Below are 24,457 nucleotides of genomic sequence, written 5' to 3'. Positions count from 1 at the left end.
GACCGTCTGGCCTATGAACCGATCGCTGTGACGTCATCATAAGAAGCCGGAAAAACTTCCTGCCTCGGCTGCAAAGCTTGGTCGGCCGTCGGGACTGGGTTTAACCTGCGTGTACAGGTTGACTTGGACGGTGAGCGACTGTGCGTCGCAGCGAATGGCTAGGGACCTCATCGGGCCGGCACTGCCGCCAGGCTTCAAGGTGCACGCGACAGCTGAGGACGAGGAGAGGGACCAGAGCCCGGGTAAGCAGCAGCGGACTCCTGCACTAGTGAGAAGGGTTGTCGAGCACGGCGGAGTGGGCGTGGTCAGCCCTGAGGACCATTGTTTGGGGCCTGATCATTATTAAAAGGACGATACAGTCTCAATTTGCGATTAATATGAGCCAGATTGTGCAGTGAACAGGTTTGTGCTAACTGATCAGTCTTCGTCCGGTCGTCTGTTTAACCCTTCCATCAACTGCGTAAGAGAAGATCATAGTACATGTGTTACAAATGGTGACAGCGACCGGAGAATCGGTGCCTAGGACACAGAGCTAGTCAGTGATAAAGCCCAAAATAGAACCTAGTATCTCTATCCCTTTGGAGTTAGAAGGCCCTTGCCAAAGATCCTGTGGCCCTCTCGTCCCCGACCTGACTTCCTGGTCTCTCTTTCTATCATTCCATCTTACCCACGCAGCCCAATGCACACAGGGCTCGAGTTTATGCTTCCTCAATGATAAGCTTCTTTTGGTTGCTCTGGTTGTACAACTCCAACACATCCTTCAAATCCCAGGTTAAATGTTACCTTTCTGAGCATTGTCACGTCCTCTTCGGGGTTTTTCTCTGCCCCATTACACTAATATTAGCACACTCGGTTCGAACAACTTGTTGGCATGTCAGTATCCACCATTTCAATATGTCTTGTAACCTTACCATGCAATAGGCACTGTCTGTATGGCACATCAACACCTTTCACTCTTTCATGCTTTTCTGTTGTTAATGTTTGTTCCAATTTGCAGACTAGGAGTGAAAGAACAAAGCTGAAGGAATATTGCAACTATTCCCTACATCCTAGTTTCCTTTTCTGGCTACCTAGAGACTGTTTCCACCAGTCTTCCTTCCAGATGTTGGTTCTAGTGTAGCTGTTTTTTAAAATTCGTTTTATTGCCGGCAGTGGTGGCACATGCCTTTAATCCCAGCACTTGGGGAGGCAGAGACAGGCGGATCTCTGAGTTTGAGGCCAGCGTGGTCTACAGAGTGAGTTCCAGGACAGCTAGGACTACACAGAGAAACCCTGCCTCAACTTTTTTTTCCTTTTCTTTGTTTTATCAAGAAGTTCCCACTCAATTAAGTTTAAAGACGTGTGAGTGAATTATATTGGGTAAATTCCCTGCAATCTATTTGCATATTTTAATGGTGGCAGACATTTGAGTAGAGTCTGGTTTTTTGACTCTTACAAAGAGTGACACCATGCACTGTGTGTACGTATTATATATAAATCTTGTGTTATAGCTCAGCTTCAGAGTCCTACTAATTTCCCAAAGTCCTCAGCAAGTATGTGATTTGATTCTTCCTAATTATTTTTCTGTCCTGGAACTTGCTCTGTAAACAAAGCTTACCTCAAACTCCCGAGATCCACGCAGGTGCCCGAGGAGGCTAGAGGTTGTGGGATCCCTTGAAACTGGAGTTAGAGGCAGTTGTGAGCCTCCTGATATGGGTTCTGGAAACTAAACTTCAGTGTGCACTCTTAACTGCTGCCCGACCTCATTATGGCATTTTTAAATAAAATTTGTTTTTGTTGATTCTTCTCCCCATCCCCCTCACACATGTTATAGCCTTTACCCATCACCCATAACTTCCTTTCCAAGTACAGCTCTGGAGGGAAAGGTACCCTGGGTATCAGAAACCAAGAAATACCTACAGCGGTGAGAAGGTATCCTGGATACCTACACCTGTGAGGGCAAAGGTATCCTGTCTTGTCAGGAAGTCAGGCTATACCTGAAACTATGATCCAGTGGGGGATGGTCTCCCTGAAGGATGTGGCAATCCTGCTCCTTTCCAACAAAAAACTTCTTTACCGGTACAGTGGTCTGCTCTGCTTCCCTAAGGGAGTTTCCCAGCAGAGATGTCCGTTACTTCTCTGCTCCACTCTGCAAAAAGAGTTTCCCAGCAGAGATTCTGCTTCACTCCTACAAAAGAAGGCCTTCACCCAAAACTCTTTCAAGGGATTTATTTGGGAGGAAGGAATCCAGAAGAGTGGCCGCCTCTGCCAGGGTGGAGAAGGGTAACTGCTAACTGAACAGGTACAGGGCTTACATAGGGCTTCTTAGGGGTAGGGTTTTTCCAGGCAGGGAGAAGATTTTCAGGTTGGGAATTGGTCAGATTTCAATCCCCTGAACTTGGACAGGCTCAGATTGGCTAGATTTTGTGCTCAGGCGATTGGTTGGTTTCATGCTCAGTTAGCCAGAGGCAGGGTGTGTTTCTTTCACTGGCTCTGTTTTCAGGGTCAAGGTGGATTTCTTTGGCTGGCCCTTTTACCCTACACCTTTCCCTTTCATGTTTCTATTCCTCAACACCTCTTTTAACTCTTGTCATCTCCTTTCTAGTTACATAGACTATATTCATACACACCCTCTCCGAAAGAACACACTGTATTTGCTATGTTTGCCTCTATGAAACTGGGTTGCCGCATGATAGAATATTCTCCAGTTATATCCATTTCCTGCAAATTTCATAATATTATTTTTCTTTACAGCTGAATAAATCCCAATGTGTATTTTATACCGTATTTCCGTTATTCATTTATTGATGGCCGTTTAGGCTAACTCCATCTCCTCCATATTGTGAGTGAAGCTTCAATAAACTTGAGTGTGTGAGTGTTGCTGTACCGGCTGGAAATATTTTTTTGTCGGCTTGTCATGGTGTTTCATTGCAGCAATGGAAACCCTAACTGAGACACTAATTTTTTCTGTCATGTCCTCATAAAATATTAATTGACTCTACTACGTTAGGCATTTTAAAGCATACTTTTCAGTGGCAGTAGTTATAGTCATATTGTGTATGTAGCCGCCACCCCCATTCATCTCTAAAACTCTTCATCTCACAACCTGAAATCTGCTGAACAAATATCCCCATCCCTTCCTGCCCACAACTCCTAGTAATTGCCATTCTTTGTTATGAATGTGAGCTCTTAGTACCTGGTGTGAGTGGAGCCGAGCAGCGGGGATTTCTGTAACTATCTGTTGCGCTTACCATGTCCTCAGGGTTCATCTGGATAGCCTTCTTTAGTATTTTCCTTCTAGTGAGCATTTCAGGTCTCTAGGTTTAAACTTTGTCAGCCTCGGTTTACAGAGCAACAAAGTAACACAGGTTAACTAACTCACAATTCATATAGTTAGTAAGTGGCAAAGTACAGGTTCAAAGCCAAAGATGCCAACTCCAAAGTGCAGTCTCGCCCTCTTTGTGTTAGACAACCTGGCCTCTTCACCCTGGAGCATCAGCTGTTCTCTCCATGGTGGATGCACGGCTTGTTCTCTTCTGCTGACTCTTCCCCTGTCTGGAGCAGTGGTCCTCAACCTTTCTAATGCTTCAGCCTCTTAATACAGCCCCTCATGTTGCAGTGACTCCCAATCATAAAATTACTTTCATTACTACTTCTTTACTGTAATTTTGCTACTCTTGTGAATCATGATGTAAATATCTGATATGCAAGAGATCTGATTATGCGACCCCCAAAGGGGTTGCAACCTACTGGTTGAGAACCGCTTGTCTAGAATGTTTTGGATTGCTATATGGCCATTGTCTCGTCACTTAAGTCTACCCAAAATGCCTTGTCAAAGTGGCCTTCCCTGGCCACTGTCTTCCCAGTTGTCCCTTCTACACAGACACATGTTTTTGCTGTTTCAATAGCAGCACTTTTTCTGAACTGATCCTTTTGTGTTTGTTTCTTCAGGAGTATTTATCTGGCACTGGTGGGCAGATGGGCTGGTAGGTGGATAGTTAGAAGATTAAAGTCCATAGTAAATGCCAGGCAGCTATGGCCATGAAGAGAGCTTTTCAGCCAGGAGGACTCGGCGAGCAACTTGTAACACATCCAACCACGCTTGTGCAGTTGCAGGGCCAGCGCTGCCCCCTAACTACAGAAGCAGCAGCTCAGACTCCTCAGACAGCGACGAGGACAGCAGTTCTTTGTCTGAAGAGGGAAATCAAGAGTCTGAAGAAGATGACAGTGGTCCAACTGCCAGGTAAGTCTCTCAGGTAAAGCAGGCCTCACACCTCTCCTGGGTTGGCTGGAACCAATAGCTCCTAGGAGAGCTCTGTGCTCGCATTTGTGCAGCACAGGGAAAACGTCTTCCCATGTGGCATGCCACACAAGCCGTGTCTTCTCTAAAGGGACTTATTTTAATTGGGCATGGTGCTACCCGCCTTTAATCCCAGCACTCCAGAGCCTGAGCCAGGGGATCTACGTGAGTTGAAGGCCAGCCAGTGCTACATAGTGAGACCCTGTCTCCAAAAAAATAAAAAATAAAAACCAACTTATTCTAGTAGTGTATAGATATGGAGATACCTAAAATGAATGGATGTATGAATGAGTTAATAAGGTTTGTGTGTATGGTGCTAGGGGATCAAACCTATAGTCCTGAGCAGGCTAGGCAAGCTCTCTGCCACTGAGCTATGTCTCCAGTCCAATAAGGTTTAATATATATAAGATGTTTTTCCTTAACATATTATTGAAATAAATATTACAAGTAAGCCCATAGAATTTCTTTTTAAAATTGATATGCAGTTGATGTTCTGTTTATATACATGATTTCCTTCTAATCTAGCCTTACTAACAATGGGTCAGGTAGATAAATTGAAACTTTGTTTTTTACAGGTTAATAAGATTTCTGATGCCCCTGTAAGATTAGGAGACAGAAAAAGGCAACTTACTGTGCTTCTGAGTGAGAGACCAGAAGCCAACTCATGCAGCTCCCTGAGAAAGGATTGAAAAGACCTTGAGATTTTTTTCACTTAGTGGAATCTTGAATTCTCCACAAGATCCAGAACACTGATCTAGTCCTGAAAAATAAATAACTGAAGATAAATTCCAGGAAAAGATTAAGAACTATTATATATATGTGTGTGTGTGTGTGTGTGTATACATACATACACACATATATGTTGTAAAAAGAATAAAGTATATATATATTTGCAAAATCTATATATATATTTACTTTGGCAGGGTTAGTTTATTGTCTTTCAGTGTTTATCTGTGTAAAGTTAATGTTTTCTTTCAGAAAACAGAGGCGAAATCAAGATAGAGATGACGACGACGATGGATTTTTTGGACCAGCCCTTCCTCCTGGGTTTAAGAGGCAGGACGACTCTCCTCCAAGGTGATAATGTATAATGCTTCAGCCAATTTTTTGAAGTTTATCATGCTATATAGTTTTATGTAGAGACTGACCCATGATAGCCATTATTTTAGTTTTAAATGAGTAAGTTTCTTAGGTATGGAGCAAGTGAGAAAAGAAGATTAAGTCAGCAGACAGAGTGGAATGTGAGCAGACACAGCATCCAGCTGGACTGACTGGAGAACTCTGGGGAGAGCAGTCGGCTGGGGCCCCGATGGACAAAGAGAAGCAGGCAGAATGTCCCCTCCTGGGAAAGACCCCCAGCTAGCCGTTCCCACGACATGCACTTTGTATCAGGGTAAACAGCAGCAGGGTCTTCTGCTGTGGGAAGGCACGATTCACCCTGAAGCTGTGTTCCGTTTCTACTCAACTGATTTACGCTCCTTCTGGACTCAAAGTCATGACAGTTGGCACACTATGAGATGAACTTGCTTGGGCCTGAAATGGGGCCCAACTCCAGAACCGCTTCTCAGGGAGCTTAAACAGCACATGACAGTTTATTAATATACTGCATACGACATGCATGCCAGCTGCCAGTATGTCTGAGCACGTAGAAGAGATGGCTGTTTCTTTTTATATCCAGAGTTGAAGAGCTCATGTGCCAGTTCCTAATTTCCATGTAGCTCTATTCTTTGAACAGGACTGCACAGTCTGCTGCCACTTTATATATTCTCCAAACAAATAGTACTTCTTACGTCTTTAAAGAGTACTGCAAAGATACAGGTACACAAACCTGGCTCGCAAAACCTAGAGGTTAGGACCTTCTGCCAGCCTTGTGTACATAAGTCACTGGCTCCTGGGATATCGCATTCCTTCCAGAAGAGCTCATTATAGATGGATCTTCTCACCCGAAAGTCTACAGTCCAGACTTGAGTTCAGCCAGCATGGCACCCCAAGTCTGCTTATCAGTATCCATAACCTTGTGTTATGCATATAATCGTTACCTAGCACATAATATGCAGTTGCCTTAGGCTGTTTGCTGAAGGTGTATATGAAACACAGATGAATTTTCACATTTAGTCTTGAGATTCTTTCCCCAAGGTTTCTCATTTTGCATATGTAAATAGTTCAGAATCTGAAATTTGAAATGCTCGTGGTCCAAGCATTATTGATAAGCTGTACTCAACTTGTATTTAGTCTATGGTAGTTTCTTTTTTGAAAATTACCTTTTGGTGCTTTGCCTAAACATTGTTTACCTTACAGCTCTTTTGCTCATATACAGTGATTTCTGATCTTGTGTTTTTCTGAGATTTCTGTATTTATCTCTGTCTCTGGGGTTGTTTCTTGTGCTTTCTCTTTGGCTCTTTTTTCTGCTTGTTTGTTTTATTCTATTTTGGTTTGTTTGTTTTATCTTATTTTTAAATGCCTGTTTGTTTTCTAATGAAAGAAAGAAAAGATGTAGATTTGGGTGGGGAGGGAAGTAGGAAGAATCTGAGAGGAATTGGGGAAAGGGAAACTATAATCAAAATATATGGAAAAAATCTATTTCCAGCTTTTTAAAAAAGAAAATAACATTTTGCACAATAAAACCCTTGTGTGAAATAAATAGTAGCTTATATTGGAGTAAAAAGCCTCTGCTATAACTTTAGAATGCATGGCTGTATTATATTTACTATATTTAAAAATTTGTATTAGATTTTATTTATTAATGGGGCAGGACACACATGACACCACTACACATGTAGAGGTCACAGAACAATGTAAACAGAGGTCTCTCTGTCCCGCCCTGTCCCATAACCACTTCCAAATAATCACTTAGAAACTTGTATTAATTATTAATGCTCAGCCAATAGCTCAGGCTTATTACTAGCTAACTCTTACATTTAAGCAATATTTTTATCTATGTTTTGCCACATGACTCAAGGCTTTTTACCTCATTTTCAACACATCCTACTCGTTCAGCAGCTGGTTGACATCTCCTTAACCCAGCCCTTCATCATCCAAGTCCTAAGTGTGATTGTTCACCTAACCTTGTCCTGCCTGGCTATTGGTCAAACAGCTTTTATTATTAACCAATGAGAGGAACACATACTCACAGCATACAGAAAGAACATCTCACAGCAGGACAATTTGTGGGAGTTAGTTCTCTCCTTCTGCTCTGTGTGTCCAGAAATTGAACTCAGGTCCTCCGACTTCACAGCAAGAGCCTTTACCCACTGATCCTTCTCACTGGTCCAGTGTATTTACTGTCTTCTAAGATTATACCACAGATTTTATCTTCATAAATTAATGTCTGTGTAGCTCTGATAAGAATTATACTGAGGAAAAAAAAACTCGTGTGATGCCTTGCCACTGACTGCTGGCCGCTGTCGTGTGTGCCTGTTGTAGATGTCCTTAGAACAGCACACTTTCTGCTTAAGAAGTTCTGACTCTAACTATAAGGCCCAGTGGAATTTTTCAGCGGATAGCAAATATCAAAACAGCTGAAGTCAAAGTACACAATGGAAAATACCCTCGTATGTACAGTTGGATCAAAGGATTGACAACTCTTGCTTTAGTATCTAGTTGATGGCGCAGCAGTAAGGCCTGAGAACTGAGTTCGATCCCTGGTTGCACTCCCCTCCATGTGCATACTGTGGCACACACGTGCCCATAAGTAAATGAAAAATATTCTTTCTAAAAATGAAGTAGAAGACTGTCAACACTAGTAAAGATAATGTCACAAAAGTTCATATTTCAACATTTGTTATTAGCTGACTTTCTTATGAGCATGAACTTTTATCTGAAAATAGCTTTTTAGAGTCAAGAGAGAATGATAATGGTGTATTTTATTTTCAGGCCTATCATAGGTCCTGCCTTGCCTCCTGGTTTCATTAAGTCTTCACAGAAAAGTGACAAAGGCAGAGAAGATCCAGCACAAGTGTCACCATCCTTCAACTCAGAGGTTTGGAAAGTTTTCGCTTAAAGAATAAAACTCAGAATTTTAATGGTGTCTGTAATCATGTGGCTCACATGAAATATGAGTCTCTGAACAGATTAGTCAGCTTGCTGTAAGAGCAGAACACCCACGGCCAAGTGCATGTGAGAATAGAACACTGGAGATGAGTTAACAGCTGTTCTCACACCTGCCAATTTAGCAAAACAAGATTGTCAAGGATTATAGTTTGTGCTTCTATCTTTCAAGGGTGGTATTTTTGTTACTTTTCACTTCCTGTCTTAAGAAGCTTCCCTCCAAGATGAAAGGTTTTAACTTTAGAGGAAATTGCTGCCCAAGGAAGATCCTCAGCCTAGGGAATGGTGCCGCCCACAGTCTGTGGCTCCGCCCATCTCAGGTAACGTAGTCTAGATAGCACCACAGGCCAACTTGGTTTTGCCAGTTTCTCCCTGAGGCTCTTCCTAGGTGTCATGTCAAGCAGACGAGGCAATCAGAGCTAGCCGGCAGAGCAGTCGACACTGTATTCTAACAATGAGGGAATTGTGAGGTTTGTGAAGTTAGCAACACAGTCTCCATTTCTCTGTCTTTCTGCTCTGTCTTCTTTGGCATGCTAATCCCTCATCAGCTTTGAATTCACAGAGATCCTCCTGCCTCAGCCTCTGCCTCTGCCTCCCCAGTGCTGGAATTAAAGGTATGCACCACCACCACCAAGCTTGAGTGCTTTCTTCATACCTCTTATACCTGGCAAAGTCTTCAGATTTACATGCAGTTCCCAGTGTCCAGACCTGGAAGGGATGGATGCTTTCACCTCCAACAGAGGAAGGAAAACCTCTCTAGAAGGTTCCCACAGGCTTTCTATTCACGTTTGTTTGGCCACAGTTGTAATAGGTGTCTATGTGTAAGCCTGCCAGGTTAATACTATGAGATCAAAGTGAATGGCTTTGAATTATCCAAGTTTTCCACCTAGGACTTAGAAAAGGCCCAATTTCATGATTCCAAAGAAGGCAAATGATGCAGAGTAATTATTGGTAGGAACTGTTACCATGACCACCACCACCCTGGAAAAAAAAGAAGAAACTGCCAGGGCTTAGGAAGCTTAAATAACATGCCTGAGATCACAGGGCAAGGCTGTGGCAGTGCCCTAGCAGGTGAATCATTTCTGTTGAGATTTTAAGTAAGGTTGCTGTCACAGATCCTGGAGCTCAGTGGGCATACCCAGAGGAGTTCCGGGTTCTTGTGTCCCCAGACAGGGGACTGAGCAGTGATACGGTTTGCATCAGAGACAGGTTTGTTAAGTAAAGATTACTACCAACCAAGAGTACAGTCAGCGGCTCTCGTGGGTCTGCTGGACAGAGGTGGGTTCTGCGTCTCGCAGTGCAGACTCTGGCTTACCTGTGCAGACAGGCATGCTCTGTGTGCTGTCCAGAGCAAGAGTCAGGCCCACCCACAGACACTTGGGGGCGCTCTGCTTGTGTGTCACTCTCCAGATTCCATCGGATGGGGAGGCGTTTAGTCTCCTCTCTGCCAACTGATTTCTGTCATACACTAATTCTGCCACCTTTGCCCAGGGCCCTGCCGGCCCTACTCTCTGCCCTGTTCTCCTGTCTTGAGATAATAAACCCGTGAAGACACTATAAATAAGTCCCCCAGGGTGTCACAGTTTTGTGCTGTCCCAGGCTAGATTTGGGCTTATGATTCTGATTTTCAGTTAAGTATGTTATATCTTATTGCTTCTCTGATCCTCCATCCAGTTCATGTCTCTCAACATCATAGGTGATCTTTGTTTCTAAAAATACCTAGCAAGATGTGTTGAAATTTTACCTTCATGAAAACTATCTTATTAGATAGATGTTAAAATAACACTAGCGTGTCCTGCCATCAGACACTAGTGTTTTTATTTGGTCATTGGATTTTTGTTTTGTTTTGTTTTTTTGTTGAGGTTTTTTTAAATTGGATTTTTGTTAGTTAGTTGGTTAGTTAATTTGTTTAAGGCATGGTCCCTTCATAGTCCTGGCTATCTTGGAACTCACTATGTAGACTAAGCTGCCCTCAAACTCACAGAGATCCACCTGCCTCTGCTTCTCAAGTGCTTAAATACACATGCCACCATTCCTGGCCACAGACACTAATAATTCTTAAAACTTTAAAAGTTATTGTAGGGGCTGGAGGGGTAGGAGCTCAGCAGTTAAGAATATTTGCTGCTGTTCCAGAGGACCCAAGTTCAGTTCCCAGCACCTACACTGGGTGTAACTCCACCTCTAGGGAATTCAGTACAATCTTTTGTCTTCTGTGTGCATCCACATGTATGTGGAATATACATACAATGTATGTGGAATATACACGCAATGTATGTGGAATATACATACAATGAAACACACATACACATAAATAAAAATACATCTATTTTTAAAGGTCTGTCATATATTTTGTATTTGCTTACCTTGTACCACAAAGGTCTGTGTCTATAGAAAATTACAGTTACACTTAAGATAATGTTTGCAGGCTGGTGAGCAGGCTCAGTGTGTGAAGACGCTTGCTGCACAAACCTGGCAACCTGAGTTCCATCCCTGAAACACTTGTAAAGATGGAAGGGGAGAAATGGCTCCATGATGTTGTCCTCTGACCTGTACATGCTCACTGGCACACATGTGCGCACACACACACACGGACACGGACACACTAGTCGTTATTTTTTGTCTATGGAGATGTTATGGCAGCACAGGTTACTGTTGTAGAGCTAAGCTGTAACATTTAAGGTTCAGCCGGCAGTGGATGATTTCAAGAAGAGAATGGAAAGGCTCTCGTGAGAGTACAGAAAACACCGGCCCTGTAAGGGGTATTCTTAGGTACTAGTTATAAAACTTGAAGTAAGCTCCCTATCTTCTTAATAGATGTATTCACATATCTATTTCCTCAAGAAGAAAGGAAAAAGAATATCATTTCACAGTTTTATTATAGGAGTCAACTGTGGTGTTCAATGCCAGAGCCCACCACATTTAGAGTGTGTGTATGTACCAGGATAATCCACAAGAGCAGGGATAAAATTATTTAATTGCACTTGTGTGAGTTTAAAAAGAACAGCCCCAGATAGAAGCTACTGTTGAGTGGTTAAAGGGGAAATGAAAGGGATGTAAATGAACTCCTTACCCAGTGAACTAAAAAATAAAATAAAGTGTAGAAGCTGTCAGAAGCAAAGGACAAGCGTGCTGTTAATCACTGTAATAAATCTGCTGAGGACAAGCACAAACTATAAGCCTTGGGGTACTACAGCCTCTATCCATAGTTATACCTGGGACCATCAGTACAACTCAGAACAAGATGCAGGTCCAGCCCATCTTCATCCTTTTGTCAGCTGAAGCACCTTCCATTGGAGCCCCCAGTGGTCACCCTGGGCTGGGATGGGGTGATTTTCACTGTCCTTCCTGTCCTCCACAAGCATCTTTCTAGACTTGCTCTTGGTCCTGTAGCAGCCTGCCTGCAGGAGCCTCTCTGGCCACCACCCGCATTTCCTGGGGACTCTGCCTCGGTGTGGACCCCAGCCCCCACCCCCCACTCTTTACCACAGCCCTTATCAGTCTTCCCTCCTAACCCATCAACATCCCCTTCTGTCACCCAGCAACCTGCAGAAGCTCTGTCTACCAGGGACCCCGCAGCCACCACACTTGCCTAGGATTCAGAAAGGGCAACAGCAGCCAGAGAACAGAAAACCGACCCAGCAAAGACATGCCTGATATGGACACCAAGAAATACCTCATACATCACAGCTTAGATGCCTAGATTTTGTACAGGAGCACAACTGTGAACAGTCAATATATTACCTCACCAGAAGCCAGTAACCCATTGCAGTAGCCCTGAAAAACGCAGTATAGCTAAAGCTCGAGGCAAGGCCCTTAGACAGCAACTGTGGATGTGGTTGAGGCGAGGACTGTAAAGAGGGTATGAATAAATGCCTCAATGAAGTCTGAAAGTACAAACAGCTGAATGAAATATTGAAAAAAATTCAAGTCGTGAAAGTAGAATTTAACAAAGAAATGGAATCACTACAAAGAAAACCCAAACAGAAATAAAACCAGAAATGAAAAATTTACTGTGTCAAACAAAAGCCTCACAGGCCTCATCAACAGAGTACAAGACATGGGAAAGGAAGTCTCGGGTGCTGAAGACAAGGTAGAGGAGTTGGGTCGCTCAGTCGAAGAACTTTAAATCTAAAGCAAAAGGGAATAAGAGGTGGCCACTTACCAGCACTGTTTTGTCTCTGCAGTAAGTGGACTAACTATGCTGGGACTGAATTGCTGCATCTGGGTCAGTGTTTTGGGAGCTGTGGATACAATACTTGTTTCATAAAAGATGGTAGTGATACCCTGATTCACTTGCCGTATTCCAAAGAGCTTTTTATGTACAGAGAAGAAAGTAGGTTTGAAATGTGTCATTTCTGACCTATTGGTCATAAATACCAGGAACACTGCATTAAAAAGAATTCTAAGGCCAGATTTTTGTCCACCAAGAAGAGAATTGAAATCCTGGAGATGAGACTCAGGGGTAGAGTCCTTGCCTAACATGTGCAAAGCCTGGATTCCTACCAGCAACATAATAGTGGGGGCATATGGATAGGAAAATATAGTGAGGTCTACGGTGACATAGGAAGGGAAATGGGACAGTCCACATGCTATGCAGCTGTCATCTTCAAGGAAGGCAAGAGAAAGCTCACTCTTCAGTGATGGGCTAGCAATAGATTTTTTTGTTTTACTGCTTATGCATAATCCATTTCAGCTAAATTCCAAGTAGTTTAAGGTCATTGCCTGTAACCTCTTGGTCTCTTCTCACGAAGATACTGTCTTGTCTTCAAAGGAAGCAGAGAGCAGTGAGGACGAGGATATTGTTGGACCAATGCCTGCAAAAGGACCAGTTAACTATAGCGTGACAACAGAGTTTGAAAAAAGGGCCCAGAGGATGAAGGAAAAATTGACCAAAGGAGATGATGTAAGTTCTCAAAGCTTTTCTTTACTGGTTTACTTGATGTGTCCACATGCACCTAGTGCATGCCTGCCTGATGAGTGAGGAGGTTAGAAGGAGACAGATCCCCTGGACCTGGAGTTACAGATGGTGGTAAGCAACCACATGGGTGCTGGGAACTGAACCTGCGTCCTCTGCAAAAGCGACAAGTGCTCTTAACCCCTGAGACAACGCATAGAATGTGTGCATTTATATATAGGTGTGTGTGTGTGTGTGTGTAGTTTTGTCTCGTTTTGAGACAGTGTTTCACTTTGTAGCCCTGGTTAGCCTAGAACTCACTATGTAGCCAACACTAGCCTGGAACACACAGACATCTGCCTGCCTCTGTCTTCCCAGAGCTAGAACTAAAGGCGTGCGCTACCACGCGCAGCTGCTGCTTTGTTTTCAGCTGATTTCTCATACAGGACTCCTCGAAACCAGTCACAAGAGAATCGTGGATGACTGAACTTCCTCCAGAAATGAAAGACTTTGGTCTGGGGCCAAGAACCTTTAAGAGAAGACCTGATGACAGATCCGGAGACCGATCGGTCTGGACAGACACCCCAGCTGACCGGGAAAGGAAAGCTAAGGTAACAGGGTTTTTTTGTATTTTTGGTTTTTTTTTCTTTTTCTTTTTGTATTTTCTTTAGGTATACTGTCGAGTTTGACTTGAACTTGCCAAGATAGAAGATGAAATTATTGGAGGGTACTGATGATGTAGGGTTTTGAGGGCAACAGGACAGTTGTACATAACCCAAGGACTTGGGTGACTCTGAGTCCGTCGTCCGACACTAGTGAGGATTGAAAACACCCGTACTGGTGGCTTTATACGAGATGGAAGCAGGCTTTATTCAGGAGGATTACAGAGATGTGAGAAATTGAGGAAAGGTAAGAAATTAAAGAAAATTGGAACACTTGAGAGTGGTAGGAGTTTCCAAGAACTGCTCTCAGGTTTTAAAGGTCTGTGGCAAAGACTGGGCAGGGCCTGAGTAATTGCTGTGAGGTTGGTTAGTTCTCTGGGCTATCATGAAGGTAATGGATAGCTCACATGTTTTATGCATGTTCCCTGGTCCAGCCACAGAGCTGTGCTGTTTATGTGCTACTAGGGATAGTCAACTCCCCCACTCCCCCCACCTTCCCCATCCACACCCCAGCCCTATCTGACTTAAGCCATTGACCTTGACTGTCGCTGGCTGCTCTCACTTTATCTTTGCAAGTGTTTTAGGAGCTGTCAATTATACCCCAAGTTGTCCTCTGACTTCGATGTGCACACCACAACATGTGTTCCCCCACTCTCCCACAAAATTAAAATGTAAAAGATTGTTTGTTCGTTTTGTTTTTTGAGACAGGGTTTCTCTGTGTAGCCCTAGCTATCCTGGAACTCACTCTGTAGACCAGGCTGGCCTTGAACTCTGAGATTCACCTGCCTTTGCCTCCTGAGTGCTGGGATTAAAACAATCCAGTATGCACAGGAGAAGGAAGAAGACAGCACATGCTGTCAAACCTAAGTAATGTAGAGCCGAGGGTTTGCAGTGCTGTTTTGTTTTGCTGAGACAAGGTTTTGCTCTAGCTGCGGCCAGCCTCGAGCTCAGCAGTCTTCTTGCCTTAGTTGCCCAGTCCTGGGATTACAGCCATGAGCTGCCCACTTCTCTCCACTGATGTTTTTAAAATGTTTTTGTGTTATCGTTTTTTTTAATATGTATGAATATTTTTCCTAATTGTATACCTGTGTACCACATGCATGCCTGATGCCCACAGAGGCCAGAAGAGGGCATTGGATCCCCTGGAACTAGACTTACAGACATGTGTGAGCCTCCGTGAGGATGCTGGGAATTATATGAGGTTTTCATAAGCAAAAGCAATTTTGAAATATGCCTTCAGAATGATGGTGTCTAGTTATGTTTGTGTAGTTTCCTCCTTCTGGTATGTTCTCTAGAGATAACTGTAACCCTTCACTGCAGGGCAGTCTAAGGAGTACATGTCTACATGTGTGCGTGCCTGTGTATGTGTATACATGTGTATGTGCATCCGTGTGTGTGTGTGTGATGGAATATTTGAATGTTTGTTTTATTTTGTTTCTGTTGTGGTACACCTCTCTTTGACTTCATGTCACACCCCTTTGCTGTTCTTGCTTCTGCTAGTTCCAGTTCTGGCAGGTTTCCTGGTTTTTCTGCATAGACACTCACACCACCATTGAGTATATTGAAAAGGCAGTGTCCTTTCTTTTCCCTTCTTTCTCCCTTTATTGGTCAATATGTACACACTTTTTAGTTTTTCCTTTTACTGTTTTTGGAAACAGACAGTGGAAGATTTCTCGTGTGTAATTTTCCTACATTTTGTGGTTGTTAGTCGAAACTCATCCAGTTGGGTGGCTGGGAGGGTTTGCTTTCCATCCCTTTGTCCTGTCTCAGGGAAGCCACAGGCGCCTGTGCTAACTGATCCTTCTCAACTATGCAGCTCTTTCTGACTGGGAGGAATTCAACCAGGCTGGCTTTACTTCAGTTTCTTGTCATTTAATCTAAGTAAAACTAATAGTATTTCTTTGTAATTCTATTTTAAGTGATGTTATTATGTTCATTCTTCAGGAAACACAAGAAGCAAGGAAGTCATTCAGTAAGAAAGATGAAGAAAATATTTTGTCAGGAAGGGATAAGAGACTGGCTGAGCAAGTGTCTTCATACAACGTGAGTAAGAAAACAAAGCACATGAAGCTGTAGACACTCTCCTCCTCTCGCTCTTTCTCTTTCCCACTTGGTTCTCTGCTGAGACTTCTTCACTTCACCGCCCTCTGACTTAACTCCATCACTCAGGAGCCTCTGACTTTCACTCCAGAGTTTGCTGGTCTCATACTTTTCTGTCTTTTAGGTTTTTTGTTCTGTTTGGTTTTGTTTTTGTTTTTTCAAGACAGGGTTTCTCTGCGTAGCCCAGGCTGTCCTTGAACTTGCTCTGTAGACCAGGCTGGCCTCATACAGTGATCCACCTGCCTCTGCCTTTCAACTGTGAGATTTAAGGCACATCCACCACCTGGCATAGTTCTGTTGTTTATTTTTCTTGTTTCTCTTTCTCTCCCTCACGTATTTGATTTCAACCTTATTCTGATTCTAACCAAAAAGAATGAGGATGACATAAAAAACGATACCTCAGCACTGAATATTGTGATGTGCTGTATAGAGTCTTATCTTTGAAATTCAGGAAGGAAACAACTGTGTTCCCAACAGCTAAATTTGCAAATACTATGCAAGTCCAAAAAAAGGAAGGTATGTTTCAACTGCTGCATTCGCTCCGAAGTCCCGTCATCCCCTTCAGCATCCCAGTGAAGTCTGTGATGTGCTTAGCTAACTGAGGTGACGTCAGTTAGCTAACCACTGACATCACAGGAAGTTGTAACACTAGAGTTCTGATGCAGGGCTCCACCTTCACCTTCTCTCAGGTCAGCATCCTCATCAACCTACGTCATGCCAAATCATATTATGCTGCCAAAGCTGGGTCCATGACCAGCTCAGGTGGGGTGAGAGCAAGCATTGTAACAGACTCCCAGTCAGGATCTCCAGTGAACTTTCTGGAAAGCCAGAGAAAGATTTCTCAAAGTTGTAATTACTTTTGGCAGAGATTTTTGCCATCCCTTTCCTGTCTTAACATCCACTTTGTTAGCACACAGAACAATGGGGATGTTTCACACACACACACACCGCATCACTGTGCCGGTTAGGTGCATTCTTGTAAGTAACTTCTGATGCTCCATCAAACATTATAACGGCACGCTGACCGGAGTAGTAGCCGTCGCAGAGGCCCCAAACTTCTCCCGGACGGCTGTGTCCTACACCTTGAATTTGATGGTCCTCTGTTGGTGTAGAGCACAAACGGGTGCAGCTCCACCCTCAAGGTGTCCACATCCTTCTTCTTGAGATCGCTTATCGAGTGGACTTCAAAAACATCCTCAGCGCCACTGTCACCCACCAGGAGGAGCTTGAACCAGACTGGCAGCTCTCCCTGGTGGCCATTGTGGGGGTCCGTTTCTCTCTCTTTCTATACCCTCCTTTCACTTTAGACACTGCAGGCCGCTGTCGGTGAACATTTGTATACAACCCTTCTATATATTGATAAGTTGTTTTGAACTTGTAGTTCTTATCTGCTAAGTCTTATATCAAGAGTTTAATTTCTGCTGGGCGTGGTGGCTCATGCCTTCAATCTCAGTGCTTGGGAGGCAAGCAGGTCTCTGTGAGTTTGAGGTTAGCCTGATATACAGAGTGAGTTCTAGGGCAGCCAGGAATACATAGAGAAACCCTGCCTCAAAAAAAATTAAATAAATAAATAAATAAAGATTAAAAAAAGAGAGAAAGAAAATGTTTAATTTCTGCTGAGTGTGGTAGTGCACACCTTTAATCCCAATACTTGGGAAGTAGAAGCAAGTGAATCTCTGTGAATATGAAGCCAGCCTGGTCTACAGAGAGAGTTCCAAACCAGTCAAGGCTACTTGAGACCTTGTCTCAGAAAATAGACACGAAGTTTAATTACTAAGGGGCACCTTGAGCAGAAAACAAGAGCCCTGTTCACTCATAGAGATCCTTAGTGTATGACTTTTAAAATTATAAACAAATTTGGAGTGTTTGGTTGAAAGATATGTAGAAGAAAAAAGGTTTTCTTTTTTAAGATTTATTTATTATGCTTAGTGTTCTGTCTGCATGTATGCCTACATGCCAGAAGAGAGCACCAGATCTCATTACAGATGGTTGTGTGTTGGAAGGGGGCTGCTTGTTGGTCCCCAGCTGCTCAGCCCCGAAATAATCACACAGAAACTGTGTTAATTAAATCACTGCTTGGCCCATTAGCTCTAGCTTCTTATTGGCTAACTCTTACATATTAATTTAACCCATTTCTATTAATCTGTGTATCACCACGAGGCTGTGGCTTACCTGCTAAAGTTCCTAGCATCTGTCTCTGTCAGGGCTATATGGCTTCTCTCTGACTCCGCCTTCTTTCTCCCAGCATTCTGTTTAGTTCCCACACACACACACCTTTATTCTGCTATAGGTCTGCTATAGGCCAAAGCAGTTTCTTTATTCATTAACTAATAAAAGCAACACATAGCAGAAGACCCTCCCATACCAGTTGTGAACCACCATGTGGTTGCTGGGAATTGAACACAGGACCACTGGAAGAGCAGCCAATGCTCTTAACCTCTGAGCCATCTCTCCAGAGGAAAATAAACTGTAAAACACAATTCAATCTACATTTATAAACTAGGGTCACTTTTCATTTAGCATTTTTCATTTTTATTTTTATTATTTATTTATTTGTTTGTTTATTTTTGGTCATAGTCTCTCTTAACTCTCAAAAACTAGGGAGTGGTCTAGCTCAACGAACAAGCATTAATTCCATTGGCCCCCAAAAGGTCTTAGGTATTTAGAAAAATTGCCTTTGTAGTGGGTGTTTGAGTTAATGGAACTGGTTTCTTGGCTATGTGTTGACCAGAGCCATAATCAGTGAAACACACATGAAATGTTTTTGGAAACTACCGAGACTTGGCTCTTATGACAGTTACTAAACCAGCAGGCACAGGGTCAAGTCTCAATATAGCTGAAAGAACCATAGCACTTAGACCATGTTCTCTGCATTCAGAATAACCAAAGACATACATAACTCAGAAACATAAAAATCCAAAGAGGAAATGAAAATGCAAGTTGGACTGTGTGGACCTGAAGAATGAATATAATTTGTTGAAACATGTGGGGCACGGTGCGAAGCCAGAATGGGTTGTCTTAGAACGAGTGGCTTAAAACTTATTAGCTAAATCTTTTCCAGACCAACATTTCTTATTAAGTCAGACTCCTATAGTGTGACACTGGAAACATGGCTTCCCCCAAGGTACAAGGTTATTTGAGTAGCCTCAAGAAGATACAAAAATATCAGCAGAAGGCAATTCATAATAACTACCATTGTAACAGCATAGGTGTCCATCAGTGAGAGAAAGAAAAACCAGTGGTGGCTATTGGAGGAGCAGTGTTAGCAGGGAGTAACATCCAGAGCTCCACAGAGTGATGGAGATGGCCAGGATGCTGATGGGGATTCGAATTTGAAAACATCAGTGAATGTGCCCCTAGTATCTGTGTGTTCCATTTCATTTTTAGGAAACAATACAAATGCACACCGAGTCTGGCTAATGGAAGTGTGCTGCCATGTTTAGGAAGTCTGGCTAATAGAAGTGTGCTGCCATGTTTAGGAAGTCTGGCTAATAAAAGTGTGCTGCCATGTTTAGGAAGTCTGGCTAATAGAAGTGTGCTGCCATGTTTAGGAAGTCTGGCTAATAGAAGTGTGCTGCCATGTTTAGGAAGTCTGGCTAATAGAAGTGTGCTGCCATGTTTAGGAAGTCTGGCTAATAGAAGTGTGCTGCCATGTTTAGAAAGTCTGGCTAATAAAAGTGTGCTGCCATGTTTAGGAAGTCTGGCTAATAAAAGTGTGCTGCCATGTTTAGGAAGTCTGGCTAATGGAAGTGTGCTGCCATGTTTAGGAAGTCTGGCTAATAGAAGTGTGCTGCCATGTTTAGGGAGCCTGCAGTGGTGTCCGCAGTTTCCTTTTACTTGGATGTATTATCCAAGAAGTGAAATTTCTAATCTTGTATGTAATTCTGTTTCCTATGAGAGTTACTGTTCAAACTAGTGATATAGTCTTAAGATGAAACTACTGTGTAACCCTCTCCTTTTGATAAATTGAACACTGTTTAAAATAATGCCATGGAAAGAAAAACCAGCCAACCAGAAACCAAGCATGAGCTTTCAAAGGCTGTGAGATGGTACAGTGGGTAATGGTGCCCGTCACCGGTCCTGATGGCCCGAGTCTGGTTCCTGGGGTTCACATGGTGCAGAGACAACCAGATCCCACTAACTATCCTCTGATCGCCACACACAAAAAACAGATAATGTGAAAGCCTTCGTATTCAAGGTCAATTGCTCCCAATTTCATAAATTATTAAAAAATGCAAGCATATTTTGGTTTGGTGCTAGGAAATGTATATATATGCTATAACCTCTACCCCCAAACAGTTGTGGTTTGGTTTGATTAGGTTTTTTTGTTTGTTTGTTTGTTTTTCAGGACAGATTTACTTCTGCATGGGTCTCAGGCTGATCTAGAACTCACTGTGTAGTCCAGGCTGACCTCAAACTCTGGATCCTCCCAGCTCTGCTAGGATTGCAGGCTCACACCACATCCAGCCACCCTCGGCATCTCTTACTGCCTTGCTCTGTGTTCTCTGAGCTCCGTGCACACCTCTGGTTTCATGTGCATTCCTTGACATAGGGACATAGGCTGAGCCTTTAAGAGTTAGGATTGTAAGCAAAATATATCCTTCCTGCCATTACCCTCTTTTCATATGCTGAATATTCCGCACATTTCACTGTGAATTTCGAGCATGCCAACGAAGGCAGTACACTCTTACAGGAAATAAGTGCAACAAAACCTACTATTTTGTATACTAGCTTTAAAAAATTGAAAGAATTGTATTTGATAATTTAAGGGGAAAAAAAGAGCCAGGTGTAAGGGGAACTCCTGCAATGTCAGCGTGCAGGCAGTGGGACAGGAGAGTCACGAGTTCAAGGTCAGACTCAACTACACAGCAAGCAAGTTGGAGGCCAGCCTGGGCTACCTGAGAGCCTGTCTCTTCATAGCCATAAAGGAGAATCACCTTTAAGAATGCTTTATAGGATAAATGAGTTTTAAGAAAGACTAAATGAGGGCTGGAGAGCTGGCTCAGCAGCTGAGAGTGCTCGCCGCTCTCATAGAGAACCGGAGTCCAGCTTCCAGCACCCATGGTGTCTCACAACCACCTGGAGCTCCGGTTCCAGGAACTCCAATGCCCTCTTCTGGTCCCTGTGGACTCTTGCATACATGTAGCACACAGAAACTTGTACAGGATCACACACATACACTTGTATTTTTTTATCTTTGAAAGAAGACTAAATGACAGACGTGTGAATTACCTTAAAATGGCTCCCGCCTTACTTGTCTTTGACGCTGTTCTATGGAGTCCTTGTGTGTCCACCCCCAGCTTTGAGGCTGCTGATCTGCCCTATGATTGTCCCCTCCATCCCTCCCTTGTCCTTCCATCCCAGGCTAGTTTTACTCAGAGGTCCACAGCAAATCCCTTGTTTAGTAAACCAATTGCTTTTGCACAGAACTTGTCTGAAAATGGTATGGAGACAGACTTGACAATGAACATCAGCCTAAGCTAAGAGGAGAAGAGGAACAAGGAAAAGAGACAAATAGAACAGGGGGCGAGACAAACACCATCTGCACAGGCCTAAGTTGGGCCGCTTCTGTGCGCCTTATTTCATAGTTCACTTCTGTTTGGGCTCTGTCAGCGCCTGCACCTCTGTCTGCCTGAGCGGCTTTAGGGACCAGTTCATCTGTGGGGTGGAAAGAAACTTGCCCGTTCTTTCACACCCCTGTTCTTGGTTATATTCCTGCTTGGGCTTAAGTGCCCATGACTGTGTGTCCTTCCTTTCTTGCTCTTTCTCTGCGTGTAGCTAGTAGACGTCTCTGTTCCTTCTGAGTTGTGTTTACCACAGCTGTGTGTCCTCGCGTAGATGCTGTCTTGATCCAGAACCCCCGTCTCTCATTCACCCGCACTGGCCCAGCCTGCTTCCTGACTGTAGACTGTCTATAACCTACACGGCTAAGGTTCTTTCTTCTGTTCTCCTGCTTCCCTAGGAATCAAAGAGATCAGAATCCCTCATGGACATCCATCATAAGAAGTTAAAGAATAAGGCTGCCGAGGATAAAAGCAAGCACCAAGAGAGGATACCATTTGACCGTGATAAAGATCTCAAGGTCAATCGGTTTGATGAGGCTCAGAAAAAAGCCCTGATAAAGAAATCCAGAGAACTAAATACCCGGTTTTCACATGGCAAAGGCAACATGTTTTTATAGTAAGTGTACTTCAGTGAGGTGCACTCATGCTGACTGATCTGACCCCCTCGGAATATCCTTTCTCTGCAGTAATTATGTGCACAAACACTTCCTTTTGTAATAAAGGGTCCATGATTTTATAAATTTTGACTTTTGAAAAATTCGGGGTAAAATGTGGTTAACTGGAAAAAATAGCTTTGTCTTCACAATAGCCTAACAGGACATTGCTACTGGAAAAACTGAGGGTTCCAATGAGGAGAAATGGAACTTCTCAGAGTGTGGTGTGCAGGTCCAAGGGTCGTGTGTTCCATTGGAGAGAAAGAAAGGGATTCTAGTATTATCTGTATGTGTGTGTTCACTTGCTTGTTTGTTTTTTGAGACAGGGTCACACTGTGTAGTCTTGGCTGGCCTGGAACTCACTGTGTATACCAACATACTGGCCTCAAACTCACAGAGATTCACCTGCCTCTGCCTCCCAAGCACTGGGATTAAAGGTGTGTGCCACCAGGCCCCGTTCGTTGAACAAGTTCACAATTAGCAAAGAGTCATTGCTTCAGAAGGCCTCTCTAAGTTTCTCCATCTGGTGTACATTTATCCACAGTCCCATCTGATGAGCGCTGGGATTCCTGGTTGTGTAAGGAGCTGTGTAAGAACTGAGGACTTGTGAACTAAGCGCCCTGTGATTTATAGCAGTATAAAATGAACTCGATATTGAGGTGTCATTTTAGAAGACAATGTGAACTTTAAAGTGTTTTCCGGCTCACTTAATTGTTACCTCAGAGGGACTGCCTATGTGATGTCTGCCAGTCCACCATTATTTGTTAGGGATGATCTTTAAAAACATACAATTTGTCCTGTTCTATGTGTCCTTTTAAAGTACTATGGGGACAGATCACCAATGTTTCTTATATAGAATGGAATATTTTGGGTGTTCTTGGCTTTTCTTCATAAAAGTATTTTGAGTCCATACCCACAACACTCCAGTCCCCAGTGTTTTATGGTGTTTTACATGTTCTTAGTTCTGACTGGGACTGTACACTGAATCCCTAACACAGCCTGGACCTTTTTCCTCAAATATATTTAACCTGCACCAATGTGTCAGGTCTTTGCAAATCCATGAATTTTAAGTTTCTTGCTTTGTCCTCCAAACTTCACCTTGTAAATGCACACCTGCTTGAAAATACATAGCATGGAGTTTTGTTCTTCCTGCCTTGGCGTGTTTGGTGCCTGGCAGTTTTTATTTCCTGCCTGATAAGTTGTTGCTTTTATTGGTTTTAAGGTAAAGAAGGCTGTTTGGGTTATCTCATGTTAAGCAAATAGTCTTATGATTTTTTTTTTAAACACAAGTAAATATTTGTAGGGAGGCAATCTGAAGGACATTATATTCGCCCATTGTCATCCACATAAGGTCTAGGACGCCTGTCTTCGTGGTCTCGCCAAAGCTGTCTGCATCTTGGAACTTCTCATGGGTGGTTGGATTCATATATGTATAGAAAGAAGACTTTGTAGTTGGTTTACTGTAAATCCTGGATAGCTTTTTTTTTAATTAACCAAATAATGACTGAAAATGGGAAATCTGTACTCAGAACCACACTAGTGGGAGTAATGTATGTTTAAATGCTTTAGTCAACGCTTCTTAAACTGTTAGACAGAAACTCCTAAATGGGGAGAGAAAACCTAGATTTGAATTCTATGCACTTCTTGCAGGTTTTCTAGTTCTAATGAAACATACCGTTTTAATGGGAAAACATTCTGATTCCCGGTTCATGTGAACTTTATAGAAACTGGGCAAACTGTTCAGATTACAGTATAGAGTATTTCTTCATCGGGTCACATTTTCTGTGCTGGTGTAAGCAGCCTACCCAAGGACTATTGCTTTTAAGAACCTGAGTTATTCTGAGCGAGTTGAAGAGGCTTGTTGTCTGCCGAGAGTTAGACAGATGTATCTTAGACTAAAGGCAGTGGTAGTGTCTGCACATAAAACTTTTATACAAGAGTGTTAGTTTTGACTGGGCGTGGTGGCGCATGCCCAGCATTCAGGGGGCAGAGGTGGGCAGAACTCTGTGAGCTCAAACCACCATGGCCTACAGAGCAGGTTCCAGGATAGCCAGGACTATGTAGAGACCCTGCCTTAAAAATCAAAAAAAAAAAAAGGAGTATTTAGTCTGTCCATTTCATTTTGTGATTTCTTCTCCCCGGTGAGAAAACCTAACGTATTTTGTGAAATTTGGTACTTTTTAAAGTTAAAATACTAGAAATCAGTCTTTTTAAAGGAGATGCTGGTTGGAGAGATGGCTCCAAAGTTAAGAGCATGC

The 24,457-nt window shown here is 43.0% G+C and overlaps 1 protein-coding gene and 1 pseudogene across 1 annotated transcript; one reads left to right on the top strand and one right to left on the bottom strand.

The window, feature by feature from the left end:
* Positions 1-42: 42 nt before the first annotated feature.
* Gpalpp1 (GPALPP motifs containing 1) lies at positions 43-22,286 on the top strand. Its single transcript, XM_048421815.3, has 8 exons — positions 43-242; positions 4,090-4,222; positions 5,258-5,356; positions 8,153-8,258; positions 13,098-13,229; positions 13,667-13,831; positions 15,827-15,925; positions 21,945-22,286. The coding sequence occupies exons 1-8, from the start codon at positions 155-157 to the stop codon at positions 22,161-22,163; spliced, it is 1,041 nt and encodes a 346-aa protein (XP_048277772.1). The 5' UTR covers positions 43-154; the 3' UTR covers positions 22,164-22,286.
* LOC146892203 (GTP-binding nuclear protein Ran pseudogene) lies at positions 16,695-21,045 on the bottom strand (annotated as a pseudogene).
* Positions 22,287-24,457: the final 2,171 nt, after the last annotated feature.

This window comes from Myodes glareolus, chromosome 12 (genome assembly GCF_982192425.1).
Source record: "Myodes glareolus chromosome 12, mMyoGla1.1, whole genome shotgun sequence".
Taxonomy (NCBI): Eukaryota; Metazoa; Chordata; class Mammalia; order Rodentia; family Cricetidae; genus Myodes; species Myodes glareolus.
This window is presented reverse-complemented; position numbering and strand designations above follow the sequence as displayed.